The following is a 24,958-nucleotide window of genomic DNA, read 5'->3' as shown; positions in this document are numbered from 1 at the left end:
CATCTTTTCCGACTTCATTCAACGTTACTGGTTAAGATGGTCATCATGCACCAGCCGAAACTGCACGTTTTAAGAAACAAATCAGTCCAGAATATTGTGTAGCACGTTATGTGGGTCGCTTTTTGTTCAAACATTTCGCTTCGGGTGATTTTACAGGCCTGAGTATTTAATCCTACAGTTAGCACCGATGTGTACAAACTGATTATCGCCTGTGCTCGGATTGCATCTACACAAATGAGCTGTTTGACGACCGATGGTTTGTAACTGCATCTAGTTTAACAGGGGAACCAACCGCTCCTCAACGGTAATGGAAGACACTGCAGTCCCTGCGCTCCAATGATACACAGTCGTACTTCTTTAGGTAAATACTTCAAGGCTGTTATGAGCAAAGGTGGAACATGAACTCCAGTCCATCGATAGTATTCGTTATATCGGCACTGAACAGAGTTTTGGGCGTGTTATAAGTGTAAACAGGCCTAGTATTGACCACCGATAGTAAACTGAACTTTTCCGAGACCCAAAGTTGTCAGGCAGCGCATCTTGCACGCATGCGCATCCTTCTATCCAGCTCTAAATAAGAGTTAAAACAGAAACGAGGTGAGTTCCACATTTTTAAACAATACGGGCGTTAATACTCATTTATTGCCGTGAACAGTAGCACAGTTTGAAAAAACGGCCTTCGTCATGCTAATTAGCGTAAGTTCACATTATTTCCACTCTGATTTAAAACGGCGAGAATAAATCGTTTTTTTTCAAGTTTCTATTGAAGAAATTAATCACGCAACAATGTTGAAGCTCGTAACAGTAGCGCGATGTTATTGCGAGTGTACGTGGTGTTTTGCGAAATATTGGCGTTTTGCTAAATGCGTTTTCCTATTGTTATTAACCGGGAAACTTATTTATTACAGATTGTCCTTAGCTGGCTGCATCCAGTCACAATGCTACGGCTAGCAGCAGTCTAGCAATCCTCAGTTCAGTTGAACGGAGTGGAGCTAGCAGACTGTTAGCTTCATGTCTTGCTAGCAACCTGGGCTGACATTCCGTGACAAGGGGAAAGTGAAGAAAATAACTCGAGTGACGGAAAACACAAAGTCAGGAAATTACACAGCAACCATGTGCCTTTGTTCGACGCGTAGAGGCTTTGCATGATTTGTTTAAATGGGTAACTTGAGTAATTTACATAGTTTAAACGTGTTGGTGGCCTCTTCCTATGCTCCGCCATTTTGTATAAGACGAATGCTAATCATGGGCGCTCCTACATACACTTTATTTATGACTAGAATAAAACGGAGGTATCAAGTGCAAAGTCAAACTTAATCAACATCTATTAGCTCGGGCTGTTGTTTACTTTTAACATGGTTATGGCCACCATGAAAACAGAAAATATCACCTTAATTCAGTGTTGAACATGCGTCAAGACTAAAACGTTATATCGTAAAATTAGTCGGAATAAAACGTTTTTAAGTTGGGCCAGTCAGTACAGAAAACAGTGTTCTCTTTAAAATCGATAAACAAATTACCCTCTCCCTTGTTCATAACCAGGCAAACAGCCGGTTTTAAGAGATACTGTTAAAACAAGGAAAAGATGAACTTGTGTGGTTAACTTCAAGTTGAGACATCTTTCCTCATGTTTGTCAATGGTCCTGATGAAGGTTCACTCTAATGGGGCCGTTTGTGCACGTATTTCCCTGTTAGTTGACCAGCAAAACAATATTATTATTGACTGTTTTGTCTGAAATCGAAGTGCATGGTGTATCCTGCAAGCAAGAACGCAGTCGCCATCTAGTGGTGATGTTGGGTAATGTTGTTTACAAGAGCAGGTAGAAATTGTTGTCTTTGGGAGCTACTTTGTAGGTAAAACCATACAGGGGGGCTGCTTCTCTGTGATAATCACGCACAGTCAGCACAATAGACGGAGAACAATACAGTAATTTGAGTCAGATTTGTGGACTGAACATTTCTATTCAACCTTTGTTAGATTTTGAACACCTGTAACGTTTGTGTGTCAGTTGTCAGTATATGACAATGTCTTTAATGTTGTCTATGCAGGTCGGGGATATCAGAGGAGTGGGAATGACCGACACTCCACCCAGTGATGGCCCCTCCCAGGGAGCAGAGTTTGATATGATGGGTGCTCTGGACTGGAAGGATGGTATTGCCACACTGCCAGGCAGTGACATCAGGGTACGAGAGAGATTTGTGTTCCTGTCCAGGATCATCTCATCATACATTTTTATTAAAGAAAACATTAACCTTCAGAGGAAAAGAAAGAGAGAGATATTTCATACAGGGTATGCCATATATTTATTGAATGTGACTATTTAGGCTGTCAGGAGACAAGATGAATTAGGGGGGACATACCACCTTAGCTCCACAACTACCTGGGAGAAACCTTGATGAGCATACCTGTTTCTACCTCACCTGTGTCTTTCAGTTCCGCATGACAGAGTTTGGGACTCTTGAGATTGTCACAGACCTAGAGGTCAAAGGGCAGAAGGCAGAGCCTAATCGACAGACCTTGGACCCAGCACAGTCTCACACTCCTACCCCTCCACCAGAGGGCCAATCACAGACTGGCACAGCCACAGCTCCAGCCAATCAGAGTCAGCCAGGATTGTCTCAATGTAAAGGTATGACAGCACATGTTTTTAACCCTTACAACTTTGTTATTGTAAAGAATTGCAGTGTTTACTTTTTATGCTCTCCATGTCAGTTTCAGCCCTTCTTTCTCTGCTTTGTACTCTAGCAAGCGGTCCTGTGCTTCTGTCTTTAGAGGAGGGCCCCAGTATGGAGGGCCCCAGTGTGGAGGTTGGTCCCAGTGTTGAGGTTGGCTCTAGCGCAGACATGGACCCAAATGGGGAGATTACAAGGTGCCGGGCCTGTGGTGGCCATGTTCCCCGGGATGCCCTCCTTCAGGGCAAATTCTGTAGCTCCATTTGTGCCCAGCCCTCCAGTGGCAGGTGAAATCCCACAGCTGGTATTCTTTGATGCATCTTTGTTGTCCTTCAGTTTTTTTTGTTTTGTTATTTCATCAGCAGCCAAATCTTACCTTTCTACAGATCCTCTCCAGGGGAAGCAAGGGAGAGTCAAAATGTTGAGTGTGAGAGGCTGGGTAAACGTGTGCGCAAAAAACGGAAGATCTATATGGATTCTGGTGATGAAGAGGAAGACAACCAAGAGGAACCAGAGGTAAGGAGCATACTCTTGGCATTGGTCTCCAGTTTTGTTCCCTTTCAGAGATACAGGCCACTCAAATGTTGCTGTTATAATTGAGGTTTTGCAATAAAGTATCTAATTGAATTTTTCTATTCTGATAAATTCTCTTTTCTTCTTCTTTTGAAGTCGAGAAAATACACAAGATGGGTGAGAAACAAAGTTGATATGTTTTGATTATTGACACATTATTTCATTCCACCTTTTGTAGGAAAAGGCCAAGACTACCAAAGGCAGAAGAGGTGCCAAAATTGCCAAACTGGGTATGTTAGAGACTGCTGCCACTGTAGAGGGGAGCGAGGGATGGAGAGAGATGTTTTCTTGTCTCAAAGTGTTTCTAAATCCCATATTAAATGACTGACATGGTTACCTAAATGCAAGGGACATGTCAGGTTTTAAATACAGTACAGATAAGATTTCATGTCTTAAATTCAGTTTTATAAGTCTTAAAAATGCTGCAGCTTAATGTCGTGCTGTTGTTCTTGTGAGACATTAAACCTCTTGCAGATTGTCCTCTGAGATATCAACTTTTATTTTAAAATTTGTAGCATGCATTTAGCATTTAACAGGTCTTTAAATATCTTACCTCTAACTTATGAAACATACAGGCACCCTGTGTCTGTAAGTGTGACACAAGACAGAAATGAATGAAGAGTTTATTTTAATTGGGTATTAATTAGGTTTTATCAATCTTATGGGCTAGTTTTCACATGACCATAACATATAGAGTAATAGATTAAAATATTTTTTACGCTTAAAATATCACAATTTCAGAAAAATGTCACGTAAACTGAGCTGATCTGAATAAAATACATATAAAACTTGGAGAAGAGGTGTCTCTGCATCTGTATGTTTTTCATGAATGTGATGGAGGTCCTCATGCACCAACTACAGTTCATAACACTTAAGTCTTATTTGCCCAACCCTCAGTGACGGCCCCAGCCAATAAGAAACGAGCATGGAGCTGGCCAGCTTACTTGGAAGAGGAGAGGGCCATTGCTGCTCCTGTTAAACTATTCAAAGAGGTATTTTCCCCTCAGACACGGTTTCAATTTTTTATTTTTTTAAGTATGACCAGATGGTTTTGTTTATTTGGTCTCAGATAAGCCAAATCTGTGCTATGATGTACATTTGTCTTGCAGCACCAGTCGCTTCCTCAAAGCAGGAACAGTTTTAAGGTGGGAATGAAGCTGGAGGGGTTGGACCCATCTCACCCGTCTCTGTTCTGTGTACTCACTGTTGCAGAGGTATGTGTGCTTATAGTTTTTTGTGACTAGACCACATTTATTTTTTATCCCCGTTTTTATAATTAAGAATTTGACTGTCCCGTTGCCTCTCAGATTCAAGGCTATAGGGTCAGGCTTCACTTTGACGGTTACCCAGAATGCTACGACTTCTGGGCCAATGCTGACTCGTGGGATATGAAACCAGCTGGCTGGTGTGAAAAGAATGGGCATAAGTTATTGTTGCCTAAAGGTAGTGACACACACACACACACACACACACACACACACACACACACACACACACACACACACACAAACAAACTGACAACTCTATCCATGCTTTTACAAACAACTTTACTTTCTTACTTATAGTAAAGATGCAAGTTACAAACAACTTTACTGAGGAAGTTTGTCTTGTAGGTTGTAAGGATGGGGAGTTTAATTGGAGCATGTATGTGAAGAACTGTAGAGGTCAGCTGGCCCCAAAACACCTTTTCAAGAGCCTCAACACAGTGAGTATTAAGCACACACAATATGTATACTCTAAGGCCACCAGATTGTTCTTTAATTCAGGGTTTATTTCTGCTAAATGTTTATCTTTTTTATTTCAGTCAGTGACTCCGTCTGGATTTAGAGCAGGGATGAAGCTGGAGGCGATCGACAGGAAGAACCCATCGTTGATCTGTGTAGCAACCATTGCTGCTGTTGTTGACAACCGACTGCTCATTCATTTTGACAACTGGGATGACACATATGATTATTGGTAAGAGCCTGGTTTTGAAGGAAGGAGTTTGATCCATAGATATCCCCAAGACCACTTGAAGGACTGCTATAAATCCAAGTGAAATCTACGGTAGCTTAATGTCTGTACGACATCAGCATGGTGCCTGTGTATTCACAGGCAGGGTTGGTAACTATTTCTAATATTCACTTTTTTATATATTTGAAATGGTTACACCCTGGCAGCAATAAATAACTTATGGTCTCTCATAAAGGAGTGAAAAAGATCTGTCATCTGTAGCTGCCGTAATCCTGTAAAAACGCCCACCAATCGCTGCCTCGCGGCCCGCATGGAAAGAACCAATGAAATGCTTCCTTGCCCCGCTGCATGTACTCTACTTTCCCATGTACAAGCCTGAGGTCAATGTGCATTGCCGCTGAATTGCTACGTAACAGTAGTCATGATTGTTTTAAACATTCGGTATGATAATATTAAGTGTTTGCCATCTGGTGAATGAGATGTGAAGTAAAATTGCGGGCCTTTCTCCGCTCTGCTCTGAAGCAGCGGTGCCTGTCCACCTCTGTGTGTGGTGGGAGCCCCGAGGGCAGAGGGAGGGGTTAGACTGAGCCCCGAGGAGATGCTGCTTTCAAATCTTGCTAGCTTTTCAACATTACCAACCCTGCCTTTTAAGGTATGAGGAGCATGGAACGGTATTGGAAGTGAATGTAATAAGGTCTTGACAAATTTGGAAATTGGACAAAAAGTCTGGAGAATTTGGACAAACATACATAGCTAGAGTCTATGCAGCTGGAACACATTTGTCTAAAATTGTGCCGTTATTGGGTGCCTGTTTACCTTGTAGTTGTATTTTGTCAAGGTGTGACGCTAGCAGTCCATACATCCATCCTGTGGGATACTGTGAAGAGGCTGAGCTAACTCTGACCACTCCAGCTGGTAAGACACAGACCAAGACACATGTGGGTCAGTATAAACTATTTAAATATACTGTAGGGAATGCATAATCTAACATTTTTAGATATAAAAGCTAATCAAAAAATTAGATTCTGATGAATTATTGTTTACTTTATTAAATTATTATTTAATCAATGTGTTGTTCTATAGAAAGTATTTTGCAAATTTCTGGTATTTCTAAAATACTGTTGCTACTGTAAGAAAGAATGACTCAAATTATTTATATTGAAGATAATTTTAAAAAGTACATCAATGGTGAAATGCATGCTATTGTCAGTTCCTGTGGATGTCATGATTGTCACTAGTTATTGATCCATTCCATTAATCCATTAATTCCCTCTCTAAAGAATATAAGCAACCCAAGACTTTCTCATGGGAGAAATACCTGGAAGAGACGGGCACACAGGCTGCTCCTGCGCGCGCTTTCAAACCGGTATAACTCGCACACAAAGATTTATAATATGTACAATGGTAGTCTAGATATAGTCATGCGATTGATGTTCTGCCCTGTGTTTGCAGCGGCCTCCACATGGCTTTCAGATTGGGATGAAAGTGGAAGCTGTGGATAAGAGGAACCCCATGCTCATCCGTGTTGCAACTATAGCGGACACAGAGGACCACCGACTAAAGGTACAACATGGCTCCTCGTCAGGATGTGTTTCGTCTTGCTCTGTGCTCAGCTTCTGTCTAGTTTGCCTTTAATTCGCCCCATCCGCCCCTGTTCTCTAGATTCATTTTGATGGCTGGAGTTCAGAGTATGACTATTGGGTGGAGACAGACTGCCCTGATCTGCACCCTGTAGGGTGGTGTCAGAAAACCGGACACCCACTACAATACCCTAACGGTGAGACACACTCTCTCACTCACACACTCTTCTTGTATGTCCTACCTGATATTCGTAGAGGTCAGTCGTGGTTTCTTCGGAGAAAGATCCAAAATTGTTATTTCAACAGATGAGTCAGCACTGTTTGTCTCTGCCTTCATTTAACATTAAACATAGAAATGGTCTTCTTGTATAGTTTAATGTGTGTGCGTGTGCGTGTGTTTTTTCAGGCTCCAGTGATTTAGTAACTGCCCCAGGACAAGGATGTCCTACCCCCGGATGCAACGGGGTTGGCCACATTAGAGGACCTCGCTATGGGACCCACTACACGTTAGTAGCACATACTCAGTTTTGTGCTTTTACAGGGCCTTTCCCAATTCCCAAATCCACATGTTGTTAATCCACAGATTGGCCCAGTCGGATCATATAACTTAACATTCTGATTAATAGCGAGTGGGTGAAATAACACATAATTAACAAGGAAAATATTAATGTTCTCTAAAATGTGAACATAGCAGAACTTTATTTGTAAGTGCGTCCCCAGAGAGAAGCTCGAAACAGCAGCTTACGTCATTGATTTTAGAAGTTAAGGGTCTAGTCTCTGTCAAATTACAGTTAGTTTTGCTGCTTAAATGTCCGGCAGTATTAGCTGCAATGACATTACTGCGCGCATGGAAACGTTTTTAATTACTGAAAGCAGCCTCTTTAATCATTAAAGTAAATCGTTATAGATAACACTCATACATGAAATACAATACATAAAAAAATGTATTCTGGATCCTCGGGGACTGTAGAGGGGTAGTGAAGTGTCCATGCGGGTCTCTAGTTCGGAGAAAATAATTCATTCAGGTGGGTAGAGGGTGGATGATTTTAAGCCTACATGTGGATTCGGATGAAGAGACGATCCACGCTTTATTAATGTATAGATAGCGTGTTTGTGTGTAGATAATATACTCTACATATTTGTGTAGTTACACTAAAAGGCTATCTATATATATATATATATATATATATATCATACTGTGTATGTATATAATATAATATTTAGGTCTGTTAAATATAACAAATGTACGACATCCGTACATTCTTATCACATTATGCTACATTGTTAGTTGAATTCAAAGCAAATATAGAAGTTGCCATAAACCCTGTCCTGCTCATCTGACAGAGTCATAAAATATTGTGTATGACAAAACAATGAACAGCTGATGCAGTTGTGCCGCACGTCATATTTATTTGACAGCTCCGAGGCAAAGATGTCTCATGTTTGTTAAATGCCTGTTGCCTCAACTCCTCCTTGGCCCAAATCTCCTGTGGGCGGGACTAAGATGCGAGGAAAGGAATCGGGGATGCACAAACTGGGAATTGGGAATAGGTCCTCTTTGTCTTTGTTTGTTATTGTTGCTCCTGTTTGTTTCCTGTTGTTTGTCAATCTTAATACCGTATGGCACATATGATTATCACTTACTTTATAGGGAATATATTTAATTCTTTTATTTTCATATAACCTGATGCGCCAGATGGTTTGTTACCCAGAACCATCTGAGAACCCGTCTTTGGAAACTGTTTGGAAAAGGGCAGGAACTTTCCCTGTCTATCACATCCGCCATTGTTTTGAACAATCCCTCGCAGCCATCACAAACACCTAAACCACGTAGCAGCCAGTAGCTCCTTACAGTACGCTGATTTGTTCGGTCCGCTGCTGTTCGGACACAAACACATTACTTGAAGCCTGACAAGATAGATTTTTGCGTGATCTGTAATGTGATGTGATGTTGCGAGAATCCAGCTGCCGTGCAAGTCAATTTTCATGGCCTACATATTCTGAATTAATTTTCTGTCTCAGTAAACGTTTGTTACTTTGCACTTACCCTTTGGTATAATACTTTTTAATATAGGCTACCTTTTATCAGTACATTGTAACCTGAATGCTGTGCAAAGTGCTTTATGAAAATCTCCCTTTCTAAATTATTATTCATAGTTCTTCTCCATCTTTGCCGTATCCGATTACTTTTGCTCAAACAGCACATTAATAGTTGAGTCTCATTTTTATCCATGTTTGGGGACTGTGTATGTAATGCATACAGGAGGAGAAGAAAGAGTCTCAGTGTTCTTAAATGTCATTTATTCTTGTGTGGGCTGCCTGCAGTGTAAATGTGTTGCTTGTGTGTATGTGTAGGAGTTTTGAGTCGTTAAGGTGATATCTATCTGCTTTTTCTTGTTGTGACCTGTTAAACTGCAGAGCATCAAAAGTAGAAAGGGGCGGTTTGTTTTAGGCCTGGGTAAAGTTTGTGTGTCTTTTGTGTGTGCAGTCAGGTGAGCTGTCCCTACTCAGAGATGAATTTTAACAAGGAGGGCTTGCTGCCAGATCGCCTCAGCGGAGAACGACCCCTCGCCCTCAGTGGACCTCATCCACGTGGGCGACGCCCGGATTCTCACACAAACACTACGACACAGACCTCCTCAACGCCAGACCAGCTGGAAGGAGCTGAAGACTCCCAGAACAGGTTTGCGGCTGTCACTCCACAAAAACAGCATGAACACATCTTAAAAGCCACTAACACCCTAAGCAGGATGGATAAGCACATAAGAAGCTGGGTCCAGACTAGTTTAATAATAGCCAGACAGATATGGGGAATGGGGAAAGTACCTGTGCTTTCTGGATGGTTCCTCAGACGCTTTGTGCTGGGGAGAGACGTGTATGATAGGCTTATGGTGTTGTCATTTATACGGGTTTATTTGGTTTGTGGTTTATTGTCAGTTTTATTACTATTTCGTTGAATGGTCTTGAATATTGTAGTTACTGTGTCATCTTTTCTTGACTTTAGTCTGTGGGTTGTGGTATATATCCACGAAGTTCCACTTTCGGGATTGCTGCGATGCTGCCGGAAATTCCGCCGGATGTCCCTCTTTTCGGCCAGATGTCCGTTACCTTCCGCTTCTTTGTGTTGTAATTTTAAACTCCGGTGGATTAATGAAGACTATGGTTAACTGCTCCTCAGATCTCTGCAGGGTAAATCCAGACACCTAGCTAGACTATCTGTTGAATCTGAGTTTTCTGTTGCACGACTAAAACAACCCTTGAACGTACACAAGTTCCACCAAAACAAGTTCCTTACCGAGGCTATTTTTCTGCAGCGGCACCGTGGCTCCACTTAGCACCGCCCAAGACGATTGTGATTGATTTAAAGAAATGCCAATAAACCACCGCATGTTTTTCTCATATCCCGGAATGCCGTGTGGACTAGCCAGACCCTCCACAGCGCTGTGGAGATAGGTCTGGCAATGCGAGACTAGGTGGGTGGTGATGACGAAGGGGTGGGGGGTGTAGTTGTGGTGTGTTCATGTTGCGAATTGTATGTTGTTAAAAGAAATAAAAAATGTTAATCACAAAAAAAGCCACTAGCACTCCCAAGTGAACTCAGTGTTTTGCATGCAACTCTATCCAGTGGTCTGTATCTGAGAGCGGGTTATCTGTGTTGCTAGGAAACCGGTGACATTGGAAGCTGAGCGTTTAGGATGTAACGCTCAGCTGGAGCCACCGGGTGGAGCCAGTGAGCGGAGCCACAATGGAACGAGGCCTAAAAGGTACAGTCATGACACCATCACACCAAGCTGTGCTGCTGTAGTTCATTGCAGAAGATGTTCTCCTGTATTAGAGAGTGACTTCTAACTTGTATGTTTCTCCAGGACGGCTCCAGTTCCCAAATACCTGAAAATGCACTACGTTAAAGAAGAGATTGGCGATAGTAAAGGTGCGTGTGAATGTGTGTAAAATGAGACGTGATAAAGCATGTAAATCGCCACCTCACTCCCACTGAATGCTGCCTTCCCTCCTCTTCCCTCGTAGCCTCTCCAGACGCCATCTCTCTCCAGCAGGCACTCCACGAGTCTGTATTTTCCCCCGGCATCTCTGCCTCCCCCCCTCACCGGGTGGCTCTCTGCTGGGACAAACACTGCCAGCTGCTGCCTGAGGTCCTGGGGCTGACTGCCAAGAGAGTGGCCACTTGGAGTGCTGAGGAGGTCAGACATGCTTACACTCTCACACTGCGCCAACACATGAAAAGCAGACATGCTCCTCATTCACTCATCCAACATGAAGGCATCTCATGTTATTCAGGGAAACTGCCACTGTGCATGAATATTATAAGGAAAACTTTTCTGGTTCTGTATTGGTGCTCTCTTTCTGCCTGTCAGTTCAATAAAGACATACAAGGCACTTTGATTAGTTATTGATTGGAACTTCTTGTGTTTGACAGTCTCTCTGAAGCATTTAGCTGTAAGTTGTTTCTCTTTTTTCTTCAGGTGTCCACTTTTGTCAAAGGACTCCCAGGATGTAAAGAACATGCTGCTACTTTTAAAACCGAGGTAAACTAACCCAGACTTGCCTTGTTTAGTTTGGTTGAATCAAACCCTGGAGTGTTTACCCCCCTTGGTGCGGTCCATTTGGGCAGGTGTGAACACAGCAATCACACTCGAGTGCGGACCGAAACAACCCGACCGAGACCGCCTCGTTAAGGTCCGGTTACAAACTAACTGCGGTACGCTTCGGTGCGTTTCGTTTGTGGTGACAGCTAGGGCTGTCCTCGACTAAAGAAATTCTTAGTCGACTAACACTTATATGATTTTGTCGATTAATCGATTAGTTGATGTAATCGACAGAGCTCTGCTCTTTGAGAGGTGGTTAAGACTAGAAAAGCACAATATAAATGTAGTTAATGAACCATCTGTAAAACTGAGTTTCTCCACAATTAATCCTGCAAAAGCACCACTTTAAATCTTGTGCTTACCAGAAATGTGCTCATAAGTTTCTTGGAAATGAGTAATTAAGCATGAATAAGCATAAAAAATGACTCATCAACTAAAGAAATCTTAATCGACTAAGAGGTGGCAGCCCTAGTGACAGCGTGATCCGACCTCGATCCGACCTGAGCTAAATGGCTCCTGTAGTCAGGTGTGCTTTGAAATCTCCGATGCGGCAGAGAATGCAACCTGTAGCAGCTTGCAACGTTTCTGTCACAATAATACTGTGGTCAAGCTCGCCGCTACTCACATCTCCGTGATGGAGTGATGCATTTTGGTTTGCTTGGATTTTTCTCCCATGTGAAACGAAACTGAACCAAGGAGAAAACGCTCCAAGTTTACAAACTCATCAACTGATTCGGACCAGAGCAAATGAACTACAGGTGTGGAAACGCCCTAATAGAGAAGACACACCAGCCCGATAATCGGGCGTCGGGCCGTCTGGCGATGTCCGTGACTCGAGTCTGTTCTGTGTGTCCCGTGCCGTCGGCCGTCCGACGAGCCGTCGGCATTCATTTTGACCGACCCAACATGTTCAGTCGGGGACAGGGCAGTCGGGACTCACCCGGAAATGGGGAGCGGATGAGCCGCTCAAAATCTGACGAAAATCTTTTAAACTGACCTTTGTCAATCTGAAATTAAGACAGATTCAGCAACCGCACGGCCTATTTCTCACTTAAAATGTTTTCAGAAACACGTTTCGGTGAACTATTTTAGTACAATATGAGATCATATTCTGAACAAGCCGCCATGACAGTCTGGCTGTGAATTTCCGGAGAAAAAAGAACCACGTGACGCGTTCGTCCAATCAGCTGCCGGTTCTCATTTTCTGGGAAATAATCAGACTGTTAATGATAAATAATAAATTAATAATAATAAAGCACGTGGAAAAAGGGCCTGAAATGTCTTTACGTATTAAATCATATTTAATACCAGTCAGTGTGCAGATTTTGTAGGTGCCTTATTAGTGTGTTTGCTGTGCAGCTCTACATAAGTCTATGCAATTTTCTGCATTTTCATAACATTAGCATACATTTTTATATTTCATATTTTTTCAAAGACACTTTTGATCCACATCTTCTCCTGCAGTTAATGTTACCACATGATTTGTCAAATGTATTTGATTTTTTTTGTAGATATACAATAAAAACTCCATTCAAATATCACATTAATCAACTGTAAATAGGCCCATTATGATGACATGTACAGTTTGAGTTATATACTGATGTCTATTAAAGCCCAAGAAGCGCAGAAGTGTGCTCATACCCTCATTTATTCCAATTGCATAATTAACTCAGCCAATTTATTAAAGTCACTTAGTTTTCATAAGATTAAAATGTCATCCAAAAATCATGCCAATCAGAGCGCACAGCAACCACACGCATATTCTTCAGGAAATGCTTATCACGTTTTGCATTTGCAATATTTTTTGCTCAGGATTTAATTAAACTGTTGTATGGAAAGTGGACAGACACAGTTAGTGACTAACCGGTGAACGTAGCGAAGCATTTAGCAGCTAAAGAGACACGCATTTCCCTCAGGAGTTGGTAGAGACCAAAAACAAAATGAGTATTGGAAAATCATTAGGGGGCCAAAAACTCGACTGCAAATAAATAATGTTGCTTCATCACTGCTAGCTGTGCATATCAGCAACTGTTTGCTAACAAGTTTGTCATATTAAAAGGTAGATAATATGTCACTGTTGTGCTCACAAGTTGTTCTTGCTGCTGATGGTTAATATGGATCAGCTTCCGTTAAAAAAATCAGAATCTGTAATAGTCTGTAAAACACAGTGATATGGAGCAAAACTTATGTTATACAAATTTCTTTTTTTTCTTTTTAGCAAATAGATGGCGAGGCCTTCCTGCTGCTCACCCAAGCAGACATTGTCAAGATCCTGTCCATCAAGTTAGGACCCGCCCTGAAGATCTACAACTCCATCCTCATGTTGAAGAACTCAGATGAGGAGTAAGAGCAGACTCTACGACTGACAAGAAATCATTCCCTCCTCACCGGTCCCTCAATGTCGGTTTCATCAACACTCAGCTATAAGGACACTTGATCAAATCCGCCAGAACAGGTTTCGCTCTGCAACAGTGCAGCTACACGAGAGAAACAAGTGGAAGCCATCATCTCAAAAAAAAAACGTCCATCCATGTCCCCTCTCCCTCCTCTCTCCATGATGGACAGTACTGATCAACCTGAGGGAGAGTTTTACATGATACCATGAGGATTCCTTGACTTATATCGTGTTTGTTTACCGAGTCATTTAAAAAAAAACTAAAGGCACCTTTAATGCTTCTTAACATTGTACAGTTTCTGAATTGGATTGTGTCATAATTCAGTTGCATTTCCTGTTTTATTTGAAATGTAATGATGCTTGAGCTCAGAGCAGACGAAACAAGAGTGCTTTGTTGTATTTTACTTAACAACAGATACTTTTTTTTTTTTTTTTTTAAAGCTGCAAAATACAATCGTGAGGTGGCGAGAGGTTTTAAAAATGTGAAACCCTGTGGAGCAGAAGCACTATGTAGTTCAGTCTTTCTCCTTTAGATGGAGATAGTGGGCCACTCCTCAGGCCTGAAGGCAAGAGAGTTTGATTAAATTGGAGTTGACTGAAACTTGGATTGAATGGGGGATGGTAAATAGTGTGTGTGTGTGTGTGTGTGTGTGTGTGTGTGCGTGCGTGCGCGCGCGCGCAAAAGTGTTTTGAGAAATGAGTATGTAATTTCCCACTAGCCTGTGCGTGTTTCTTTTCTGGTCAGAGGGTTGTTTTGTGATGAGCAGGGCTAAGGGCTAAAGTTGAATCAAGGAAACTTGCAGTCTTTAAAGGTAGACGAGACCACAAACCAGCTCTGTTCTTCTCTATCTGCCTTTTTTTGTTTTGTTTATGAGAATGGCACATAAATATGAATGTTAAAAAACAGCTTTCAGTTGTTTTTGTTGATATTACCTTGTTTGGTTCATTCACATTGTAAATAGTATACAGCTACAAAAGGACTGTCCTCGTTTAACAGAGTTTACTCCTGCTTGGTTATGCAAAGGCTTGACATCTGTCCACAGAGAAGGACATTGTGACAGTGAACTGAAAAAAAATGAGCTTCAATTCATACAAAGATTTTGAGAAAAAAAGAAAAGAAACTTGTCAGTGTCTAAGGTAAATCAGCGTGTACTTCAGCAAGTTGGAATGTGTACATCAGCAACTGTTTATATGCAAACGGCTTTTATTTATGTCTTCTTATTTAAAGGGTCATGGTACGCTGTCTTTGGTTTTGAGGTAAGCTGTGGCTGATGGAAAGCGTGTGAATGGGTGAAAATAAATGAGATGCACACTGTCTGCTGTCCTTATTTAACCTCAGTCATTTCACCACACACACACACACACAGAGATAATCTAAAACTGGTCTTTAAGTGTACATGTTTTTAATTATTTACTTCTTTGCAGTGGTGAAAGCCACATTCACTTCATGCATTTTTGAGGTACAGTAGTTTGACAAAATGATCACAACTCAAGGTCCGTCTACTAGCTTTTGTTCTGGAGCTTTTAACCGTATCATGGACTTCAACAGCAGAGGAGTTTCCCCACTTTTCTTGAAGATCTGTTGACGTGTGAGCTCAGTAGCTGTTAAAAATGTAAAGGTGCTGTAGGTAGGATTGGGAAGATCCAGGACTTCGCCAAAAGATTTGAACATCAACAACTTCTCAGTCCCTCCCCCCTTTCTGCTAAAGCCCAAAACGGTCTCCTAAGCCCCTCCCCCCACAAGGGAGAATGAATGCGTGTGCATGAGCAGTGATTGACATGCAGTTAGACACTCCCCCTGGCCCTGATTGGTGCATCTGAACAGGGAGCTGTGGATTTTTGCAAATCGCACTACAGGCTGTAGGTGGTGCCAGAGGAGCTGGATTTTTTTTTTAATTACCTGCTTCATGTAGTTCTACTCGAACATAGGGTCAGTTTCAGCAAATATGACAGAAAGTTAGTTGTATAAATCTTACCTACTGCACCTTTAATTGACAGCACTTTTAGGACATCTTGTCTGTGTTGGCTAATAAAGTAAGCATGGGCGCCCAGATAGCTCAGTTGGTAGAGCGGGCACTCATATGTAGAGGTTTATTCCTCGACGTATTGGACCCAGGTTTGACTCTGACATGCGGCCCTTTGCTGCATGTCATTCCCCCTCACTCTCCCCTTTCATGTCTTCAGCTGTCCTGTCATGAAACTGGCTGAGTGTTTACATTTTATACTACTTTTACTGTAATACTTTTACAATAAAGAAAAATATTGCACTTTTTACTCTACTGCAGTTATTTTCAAATTAAGATTTTATCTAAAGCCAGTTGTTCCCAACCTTTTTGGCTTGTTCAAATTAACAGTGTCTCTTTGGGGCTCCTTGTCAATTTTCAGATAAGTTGTTAGCAAAGAGTGATTTCCCCTCTAAACTTCCCAGATGGTTTGATTTAAATAACTGTTTGAGGCCAAAAGAAGTAAAACAATGTTACACTAAAAAAAAAGATCAGAGAAAAGTCCAAAAACTTTTTTTTTTTTTTAACTTCCTTTCTATCCCATTCATCCTCTCATGACCCCCAGATATAAGACCATAAAAAATGAAATGGATACAACACTTTTTTTTTCTATGTATATGACACTTTAGATGGGGCCCGACCACTATGTTTGGAACCACTAGACTCAACCCTTAACTATTTATAAAATAGTTAAAACAGGCATGTAGTCATGTTTTCGTTAAAACAAACTGCTCTAGACATTGTTCAGTCTGTCTACTTATTATATTTGGCTTTTTACTGTCTACTGCGTTTATATACTGTTTACTTATTAGGCTATATCTTGCATTTTTAACTGATGCCTCTTGTTATTGCACTCCCCTTTGCTGCTGTAACACTGCAAATGTCCCCACTGTGGGACAAATAAATAATTATCTTATCTTATTAAAACGAGGCTATTTAAAGTGTTGTGGCCCACATTTTCTGTTACATGACAGTAAGTCACATTTTTTGAGACATGATGTTGCAATGTGGTCGTGGCCATTAAACCAATAAACTGTCTGGTTGTGTATTGTTACATGACCCATATGCAAATAGAAAAAGATCAACCACAAACCAGTATGGTGTGTGGGCCATATCTGGAAACGCATCGCTGCCCAGCCTAAAACCACCATGCTGTATAGCAACACCTGGCCCCGAAGCAACAAGCGGAAACTCACCTAAATGCTGGCTAGTGGTATGTGGGCCACATCTGTTGGCCCATGTGACACCTGTTGCCATTCCCGGAAACTGAGCCGTGACTTCCAAAAGTGTAGTAACGTTACAGATAAAATAAAAAATGTACACAAATTTATGAGCACTGCGATAGATTTCACAACTTCAAAGAGTACTCCACTGATTTAGCATTTCTTTGTCAAGACCTGGCGTCTACATTTCGCACAATGCAATTTGACCGCAGTCAGTTTGGTCGGAGAGTCAAGTGTGTTATGCTAGTAGCGGCTAATGTAGTGGAAGATGTAGGCTAGTGGCTAGCCTCAAACAGAGATGAGGAGCGGGCTACAGAGGTCTGGTAAACTCACTTCTTTCTTTATCTAACTCCACACCCCCATACTTTTATTTTCAAACACGTAGCTAGTCCTCAGACCAAACTGAAGCGGACTCAAGTGACATCACTTGAGGCAATAGCAGCTCCCTCTGGAGCCACAAAAGGCTTTATATATCTTTTTTTCTTCACATATGCGGTAGTAGGCTAACGTTACTCCCTAATACTTTAACATGGGTGGAGTTCCCCTCTGCTAATTGATTTTCATACACTTATGGAAACCATGACGGCTGTCTGGAACGGTAGGAAATACAATTATTTGAAATAAGTCATAAAAATGTGTCCAGGAGTGTCCAGGTTTTTGCTCTGGCCTACATCTTTAAGGTTGTTGTGGTGGAGGATGGCTTTAAACTATCTCCCTGTTTCTGCTACTACTTGATGACTGGTGATCACCAAGAATAACTGGGCTCATCGTGGGACTGGCCTGGACCAGCCACAGATTCCCACGACCCCTCCTCCACACACGCGCGCGCACACACACACACACACACACACACACACACACACACACACACACACACACACACACACACACACACACACAAAACAGACAAATCAAAACACAAGCTGTAGAGGCGCACAAGCAGTGAGGACACAGGCAGAGCGGCTTTGCACCACTTTTAGTAAGACTGTTTTTACTATAAAAGCTTCATTTCAGGATCCGCAGCGCCGTCTTTTGCGCTGCACACTGGCTCACACAGTAAAGGAAAGGATGAAAAACGTCTTAATGTGAATAGGAATACTGTGAAAATCTGGATTTAACACACGGAGGAGTGGGAGGAATAACGCAACTCATGGTTATTTATTTTGATGATGCTGAGGAGCCAGTTTCTGCTTCGGATTTACGTCCAAAAACAAGGCAAGTACCCAATCTGATTGTATATTGACTGCATTAAAGTAACCGTACAGTGAGCCGCAGTGAATTAGGCTACTGTAGTCAAGTCAGCAACATGAATTCAAATATAACATTAAAAATGCATGCATAAAAGCACTTATAAAACAGCAATTCATCTAGTCTACTGTGGGCTACGTTTGCGTCCTGTTGAATCACCCGTATAGTGTTCACTCGCTCGGGGAAATTAGATCATGAGTTCAATTGGAGCAATAACCGTACTAATGTGACTCTATTTTCATGAGTGAGATTGTGAAGTGAAATCACAAGGTCCTAAAAGGGGTCAGTCGCTTTTATTCCTATGAGGATAAATTAGTGATTGGATAACAGTTCAGTCCGGGTTCAGGGAAGCTGCTGCAGGGTAGTGTAAAGAGAGTGGTGAGTCTCTGTGTGGCTCCACAGAGACACTGGAGGAGCTGCAGAGAGGTTGGTATCTCATTAAATCAGCCACATGTCTTATTAAAGAAGCTATTTCCTGTTATGTGCAATGCAGAGTAAACTATCATTTCTCCAACACCCCAGTGCTCTCCCTCCGGTGCTGCAGACAACACCTTACCTAATTCTTAAATTTCTGCTATTAGTCATCTTTTCTGTCTTCTCCTCTTTGTTCAGTCTGAAGCCAGAGGATGACAGCAGCCAGTCCTGTCTGCAGCCCCGCCTCCTCCCACTCTTCCCAGTCATCACCTGTTTGCCTCCCAGCATGCCAGAGACACCTGATGAAAGGCAAAGCCCTCCAGACCAAACTGCCCTTGCGCTCTGCCCCAGGTGTGTGGCTCCTGCTGGGTGTAGTGGTGGTTTTGGTGGGGATGGCTGTTGCGGTGGCAGGCTACGTATCCGCAGCACCGAAGGCCGTCAGCATCGGCCGAGGCAGCACCCACACTGAGCGGATGAAACTGGCCGGGCCCGTGATCATGGGAGTGGGCCTGTTCATCTTCATCTGCGCCGCCACACTGCTGTACGAGAACCGGGATCTGGAAGTCCTCAGACGAGAGTCACCTGATGATCTTGAGGATCTGAAGGGAGGAGACGGCTGGGAGGATTCGCAGGAGCAGCCCAGCTTCAGCTGTCAGGAGCAGTGGGGGTACAAAGATGGAGAGCAGGGATCCTGGGGCGCTCCGACCCACACACTCCCCCTCTCAAACGAGAACTGCGGTCCTCCTCTTAACCCACCTCACAGGAACACACACAACACTGGCAGCAGGCCATCACCGCCACCTCCTTCAGATGCAGGAGGTGGAGATAGGGAGGAGGTGGAGGAGCAGGAGAAGGAGGGAAGATCCACTCTGCTGGCCCGAGTTCTGCACCACCAGGAGCCAACTCCTCACCCTCCCTCCCCCTGCCCGTCCATCTCCCACTCCTCTGTCTACTCAAACTCTTGCAATTCCAGTGAAATCAACTTCAACATACGGACAGGCTTTCCTCAACACTGAACCACCCCCCCCACTGGTTCAACTTCTACTGTATCATAAAATATGCATGATGAGATTCATTCGGAAGTTTCACGTGTAGACACACACTTAGGACAAGACTATGCATTCTTCAATGAACAGATGAAATGTTTGTTGGTATGTTTTAGTGCCTCCGAGTGGCGCAGTAGCTCTGAGTCACTGTCTGTGAAGGGTGTTTTGTCCTACATCGTTCTCTGACTCACCCACGTTTGAAAGATTGAAGCTATGCTGTTTGATGTCAACTCACCATCTTGTTGTCTTTGAACTAACCCATGCCCCAAAATCCCTAAAGCCACTGCTTGTTTGACCATATTTGGACGTGAGAAGGATTGCTGAAAACTTATTTGGGTGCAGTACTGGCAGATGGACTCACTCCCTCCCTCTCTCTCTCTCTCTCTCTCTCTCTCTCGCTCTCTCACACACATGCAGTGGTACAACGTCTTAATTTCTTTGCTGGAGAGGTTTTGTTAAGTGGATGAGCCAGATTAGGTTTTAAACGAGTCTTTATCTAATCTCACACGTACTGTAATCTACTCTTTATCTGAGGAAATTGCGTCTCGGTATAAACAGGAGAAGCACACAGGGCCACACTCTCTTACTCGACACCTACATCCACGCTATAAATACCAGCTGCTGCTCTGTACACATGCAAGTGTAGACTCCAGTTTCAGTGTTTTCCTGTAATTCAACTTTTTTTTTTTTAATTCACATTGTCAGCTGCTCAGTTTTTCTCCCTTTGTCGAGTGTGGTGAGGCGAGATATAAGAACTTCAATCAGATGGTGGATAGAAAAAAAAGAGCAATGACAAAATCTGGTAAGGCTGTTATGATTTATTCCTGACGCAGCTTAACTGAGTAAAGCGGTCCTATGAGTCGTGTAACTGAAGCCTCACTCTCCCACCATCCCGACCTTTTATCTGCTCTCGCTTCATCATCTGATTCCTACGCTTTATTCAAATACCCCATCCTCCATCTCAATCCTTGGCTTCTGCAAAACATTGCAGAGTAAAATGTTATCGGGTCCAATTAAGCAAAAGCGAGCCTGTTTGAACAGTCTGAGAGGTAAAGGGGGTAGGATTTTAATTATCGCCAGAATTTTCTCCTCCAGCCTCTAATTACACAGGGGATCAGTCTGAAGGTTTTTATAGGTGCTTTAGGACCGCAGAGTATTTCCTTGTTGTTCGGGCCCATGCTGGGATCCTGCCATCCAGATGACGACTGAGACTGAAGTGTACAGTAATTTCCAGCCACACATTTTACTCACTAAAAACAGCTCCCATCTCTAACTCTCTCTCTCTCTCTCACACACACACACACACACACACACACACACACACACGCACACACACGCACACACACACACAGAGACTCAGTAGAGGGTTTTGTGTAGGTACATAATGGTGTTATAAGATGCTGGATGTATTTCAGTAGCAGGTATGAGTTGGGCAGATGTGTCTGAATCTTGCAACAAGCCTTCTTCGCACTTATAGCTCAGAAAAGAAGCTCTCTCCTCACTCACTCTCACACATACACGAGTCCTTCTCACTGTGAGAGATGCTCTGATGTGTTTACATTTAGAGGGAAAGATGCTGGATGTCAGAGCTGCAACCAAAGATTATTACTGATTAATCTGCAGATTATTTTCGATTATTGTCAAATCTTTTTGTCTATAGAACACTGCCTGTTTATTTTGCTACACCCATATTAAACTAATGCGGTCTAATTCAACAGTCCTGCAATAAATCCTATCTTTGGTTGTAATGTTCAGTATTTGTTGAAACTGTTGTAGAGGTGTTGATTTTACGTTATACGGTCATTTAGCAGGCTGCGGTTTTCAGTGGTGTTTATACCGACAGTGTTTCTATTATTTTGTCCACCCCATTTATATCAATGAGTGTGGGCTAAAAAACACAAATACCATCACTTCAAACTACATCCTGCAAAATGATTATGAAGTAGTCAGAAAATAGTGAAAAATGCCATCACAAGTCTTTAAAGGGATACTTCACCGATTAGCATTAAGCTTTGTATAATTAGAAACCCAGTAGTATTTTCGAATCATCGGAGGCTTTTTTATTTTTATTTTTTTTTAATTTATTTTTAACTTTTTTTTTGGCTGTAGTCTCTAGCCTCTGGCCAAAGAAGCCTCCGATGATGCAAAATGACGATTTTTGCATCATCAGAGGGTTTTTTCCAGACACAAAATACAGCTATCTCTCGTATCAGGGGGGACATGAGGGAGGGAAGCGCGGTCATTCGAAAATACTAGCGGGTTTCTACTGATACAAAGCTTAATGCTAATCGGTGAAGTATCCCTTTAAATTGCTTAGGATGAATTGTTTGGTCCTAACAACTGTCAAATAGAAATTGAGTTTAGTATCATATTAAACAGAGACAAGCAACAAAACTACCCATTTCAGCTCTGTCAGTAGCAGGAGTAATCTTGCTCCTGTTTCTGTATATAATGTTGCATATAGTTTGATTCACCAGGCATCAATCTGACAGCAAACTGACCAGAGGGAATTTAAATATCACATGCAAACAGCACTGCAGCAACACAGAATACAAGAAATCTTTAAAGGTTTCTCATGCGTATATGTGCGTGTACAACAGTGTCAGTGACACACATTTTTTTGCTGCATTGAAAATATAACTGAATCGAATCCCCTTCTCTGAGAGATGAATGTGTTTGTGTTGATACATATCAAAGCAGATGGATGGGAGGCTGTAAGCTGCTTAACCCTGCGCTGACTCAGGACACATGCATTTCCTCTGTTCCTTAAGAGAGAGAGGAGCTATGATCGACATTTTTTTTGCTATAAAAAATGTGAGTGACTGAGGATCAACCAGCCGGAAGATGCCAGTTTAAAGAAGTGTTTTTTTTTTTTTTTTAAATCACAGACATTACCTTTTGCAGCAGGAAAAGGGATTCAGTTCAGAAGTCTTTGTAAAAAAGTGAGAAGCATCAGCTGGATGGAGAAATGTTTTTCATTACAAAGGAGGAGTTTTAACCATTGTCTACAGCTGGCATTCAATATTTCATGAAACCAGAGGGATGAGTTACCAGCTTGGTTTTATATGTGACATTCATGTTGTATCTTCTAATAAAACAATCTAAAAAACAGAATTACATTTTCTGAGATTTAAGGAGACATAAAATCTTTCTTTTCTATTTTCCCAAAAGTGTCTGTTGTTTGATCATCTTTAGCTTTTCAACAGCCGTAATCGGAGCAGGACAAATAGCAGGTAGATTCCAGACTAGTCCGATTTCAGCCCTGCGTCTGGTCTCCCCAGCAGTCCTCATCGTGCAGTCAATGGAAGAAGTGTCCCGCTCAGAATGAAAGGACTAATATTCTGTGTTTTTGCCATAATGATGCTCACACCTGCTCAAAGTAAGAAGATAAAGAAATCTTATCTCTTGAAGATCAACAACTGGGCATAGAAATCTTATTCATTTCTGGTTGATAGTTATTCATGAGCAACAGATTATAAGCTGGTTTCACAAAATTAGGAATGACATACTTTATTATTGTTAATGTAAAATGAATAAACTGTAACAAGGCCTATTTTACCAGGGGCTATAGATATAAATTAGCTTATAGCTAACGCTGGTACAGATAAGAAGCTGTGCGCTGTCACTGGCAAATAAACAAATCAATATCTAATGTCCATACTGTCTAATACTTTAGCCCTGCAATAAATTAGGACTCCAACTAATGATTATTTTCATTATTGGTTAATCTGCAGATCCTTTTCTTAATTAATCTAGTAATTGATCGCTCTATAAAGGTCCGAGGTGATGTCGTCTAACGTCTAGTCTTTTCTAAAACCCCAAAGTATTTCATTTACTATAATGTAGGACAATGAAAAGCAGCAAATCTTCACCTTTTGAAAACCATCAATCATTTTGGGGGCATTTTTGCCCGAAAAATGACTCATAAGATACATTGATAATCGGAATATTTTTTGATACATTTTCTGTCAATCGACAAATCGATTAATCTATTTGAAAATAGTTCATAGTCGTTTAGAAGTCAAGGGGTGAAGAAAAAAATTAGTAAAACAGTTCAACAGCAACAAAAACTGAGCATGATAACATGATCATGAGGGTAGGATTTATTGTAGGACAGTTGCATTAGACTGCACTGGTTAGGTGTACCTAATAAACTGGCAACTGAGTGCAGATTTAGTAAGTCTGCATTCTCCTCACAGTGAACCCCACCTCAGCACTCTTTTGTCTGCTTGTTCACCCGAGCTAGCACTAGCTAACAAGATGAGAGGGGCTAAGGATTTTTGAGTCTCACTGAAACTCATCTTATGGCGACAAGAAGGAGATCAGTCCTTTTCCAGCAACAGCAGCAGCAGCAGCCTATAGCAGCATGGAGCACTGGATGTGCTCTGACAATGAACTCCAAAGCTAAATCTCAAAGATAGACACTGTGGCATCCAAAACTACCTGGATAATCATGTTTCTGAATCGAAATATGCTGTAATTGCAGTTATTTGAATATAAAATGGCTTAAACTTTAATGGGATTTTCAGACACATTTGACATCACATTTTGATAGAATACATTTTGCTCTGTCACCTATTTCGCACTGCCAATAAATCACTAATGCTAATGTGTGACACAAGTTATATTATTTTGAGGGATTGTGCAGTACAGTGTGCTCGCAATAAGTAAGTGTTTGTCCCACTCTTCTACTAAGTTCTGCTGCCAACTCTTTCTATTAATTCCAGTATCTGTCTGGTTAATAAAAAACACGATGCTGCCCTAAGACTTGGAGCACTCTCTCAATAACTCAAGTCATCCACTTAAAGAAAGAAATTCCAGAACGCTGCAGAATAAACAAAATATTTCTGAGAAGCTCAAGTGCTCGGCAGAATGTGGCTCATCGGTTTGGCTTGATGTCCCTCAACAGCACTCCAACACTTTCACACATTCAGCACCCCCTAAAAACGTGTCCAACTACACATTACGTAGATGCTGTGAAATATGAAAAATGTAACGCTTTTCACCAATTAAACTGTTAAATGAGCGTATATTCTCTGTTCTTAGTTTATTTGTCTTTTTCACTTTTTATCCCGTCAACTTTGTCTTGCTTGCAAAAGAAGTTTCCAGTCTCAATAGGGCTCATAAACTACTCAATGCAGTCAACATCACTTTGATAATAAAGTTGTTTTTTGTCAATTATCTTGATGTTAGACACTGTCTGCTTTGGCAACATATTCTGTCAATTTGTCCTGTTTTTGTGGTGT

The 24,958-nt window shown here is 41.8% G+C and overlaps 2 protein-coding genes across 12 annotated transcripts; both read left to right on the top strand.

The window, feature by feature from the left end:
• The first annotated feature begins 66 nt into the window (after window positions 1-66).
• On the top strand, window positions 67-15,093 carry l3mbtl1b (L3MBTL histone methyl-lysine binding protein 1b). 9 transcript variants are annotated; one of them, XM_031299203.2, is made up of 22 exons: window positions 67-304; window positions 2,050-2,184; window positions 2,435-2,630; window positions 2,747-2,960; window positions 3,060-3,189; window positions 3,425-3,476; window positions 4,144-4,238; window positions 4,356-4,460; window positions 4,554-4,689; window positions 4,860-4,951; window positions 5,051-5,202; window positions 6,038-6,141; window positions 6,480-6,565; window positions 6,652-6,762; window positions 6,862-6,976; window positions 7,186-7,285; window positions 9,268-9,462; window positions 10,442-10,543; window positions 10,646-10,710; window positions 10,806-10,978; window positions 11,261-11,323; window positions 13,602-15,093. In XM_031299203.2, exons 2-22 carry the CDS (start codon window positions 2,074-2,076, stop codon window positions 13,728-13,730), a joined length of 2,526 nt encoding a protein of 841 aa, XP_031155063.1. In that variant the 5' UTR covers window positions 67-304; window positions 2,050-2,073; the 3' UTR covers window positions 13,731-15,093. The 9 variants fall into 9 exon arrangements, with proteins under 9 accessions (XP_031155063.1, XP_031155062.1, XP_035862648.1 ...); XM_031299202.2 differs by having other exon boundaries at window positions 67-361; XM_036006755.1 differs by lacking the exon at window positions 67-304 and adding an exon at window positions 374-599 and having other exon boundaries at window positions 2,053-2,184.
• Window positions 15,094-17,221: 2,128 nt separating this feature from the next.
• On the top strand, window positions 17,222-20,721 carry LOC116049501. 3 transcript variants are annotated; one of them, XM_031299217.2, is made up of 2 exons: window positions 17,222-17,322; window positions 18,865-20,721. In XM_031299217.2, exon 2 carries the CDS (start codon window positions 18,879-18,881, stop codon window positions 19,680-19,682), a length of 804 nt encoding a protein of 267 aa, XP_031155077.1. In that variant the 5' UTR covers window positions 17,222-17,322; window positions 18,865-18,878; the 3' UTR covers window positions 19,683-20,721. The 3 variants fall into 3 exon arrangements, with proteins under 3 accessions (XP_031155077.1, XP_031155076.1, XP_031155075.1); XM_031299216.2 differs by having other exon boundaries at window positions 17,222-17,327; XM_031299215.2 differs by lacking the exon at window positions 17,222-17,322 and adding an exon at window positions 17,676-18,219.
• Window positions 20,722-24,958: the final 4,237 nt, after the last annotated feature.

The sequence above is a fragment of the Sander lucioperca genome, chromosome 10 (genome assembly GCF_008315115.2).
Source record: "Sander lucioperca isolate FBNREF2018 chromosome 10, SLUC_FBN_1.2, whole genome shotgun sequence".
Lineage (NCBI taxonomy): Eukaryota > Metazoa > Chordata > Actinopteri > Perciformes > Percidae > Sander > Sander lucioperca.
Note: the sequence above shows the minus strand (reverse complement) of the source record. Positions and strands in the feature narration are given on the sequence as shown.

What these genes read in the sequence shown, in the direction of transcription:
- l3mbtl1b (XM_031299197.2), top strand. An exon ending in AGGATTGTCTCAATGTAAAG is followed by an intron (nt 2,631 to 2,746) that starts GTATGACAGCAC and finishes TTTGTACTCTAG; the next exon opens with CAAGCGGTCCTGTGCTTCTG. An exon ending in CTGCTACTTTTAAAACCGAG is followed by an intron (nt 11,324 to 13,601) that starts GTAAACTAACCC and finishes TTTTCTTTTTAG; the next exon opens with CAAATAGATGGCGAGGCCTT.
- LOC116049501 (XM_031299217.2), top strand. Translation starts at nt 18,879, where the DNA reads ATGACAGCAGCCAGTCCTGTCTGCAGCCCCGCCTCCTCCCACTCTTCC.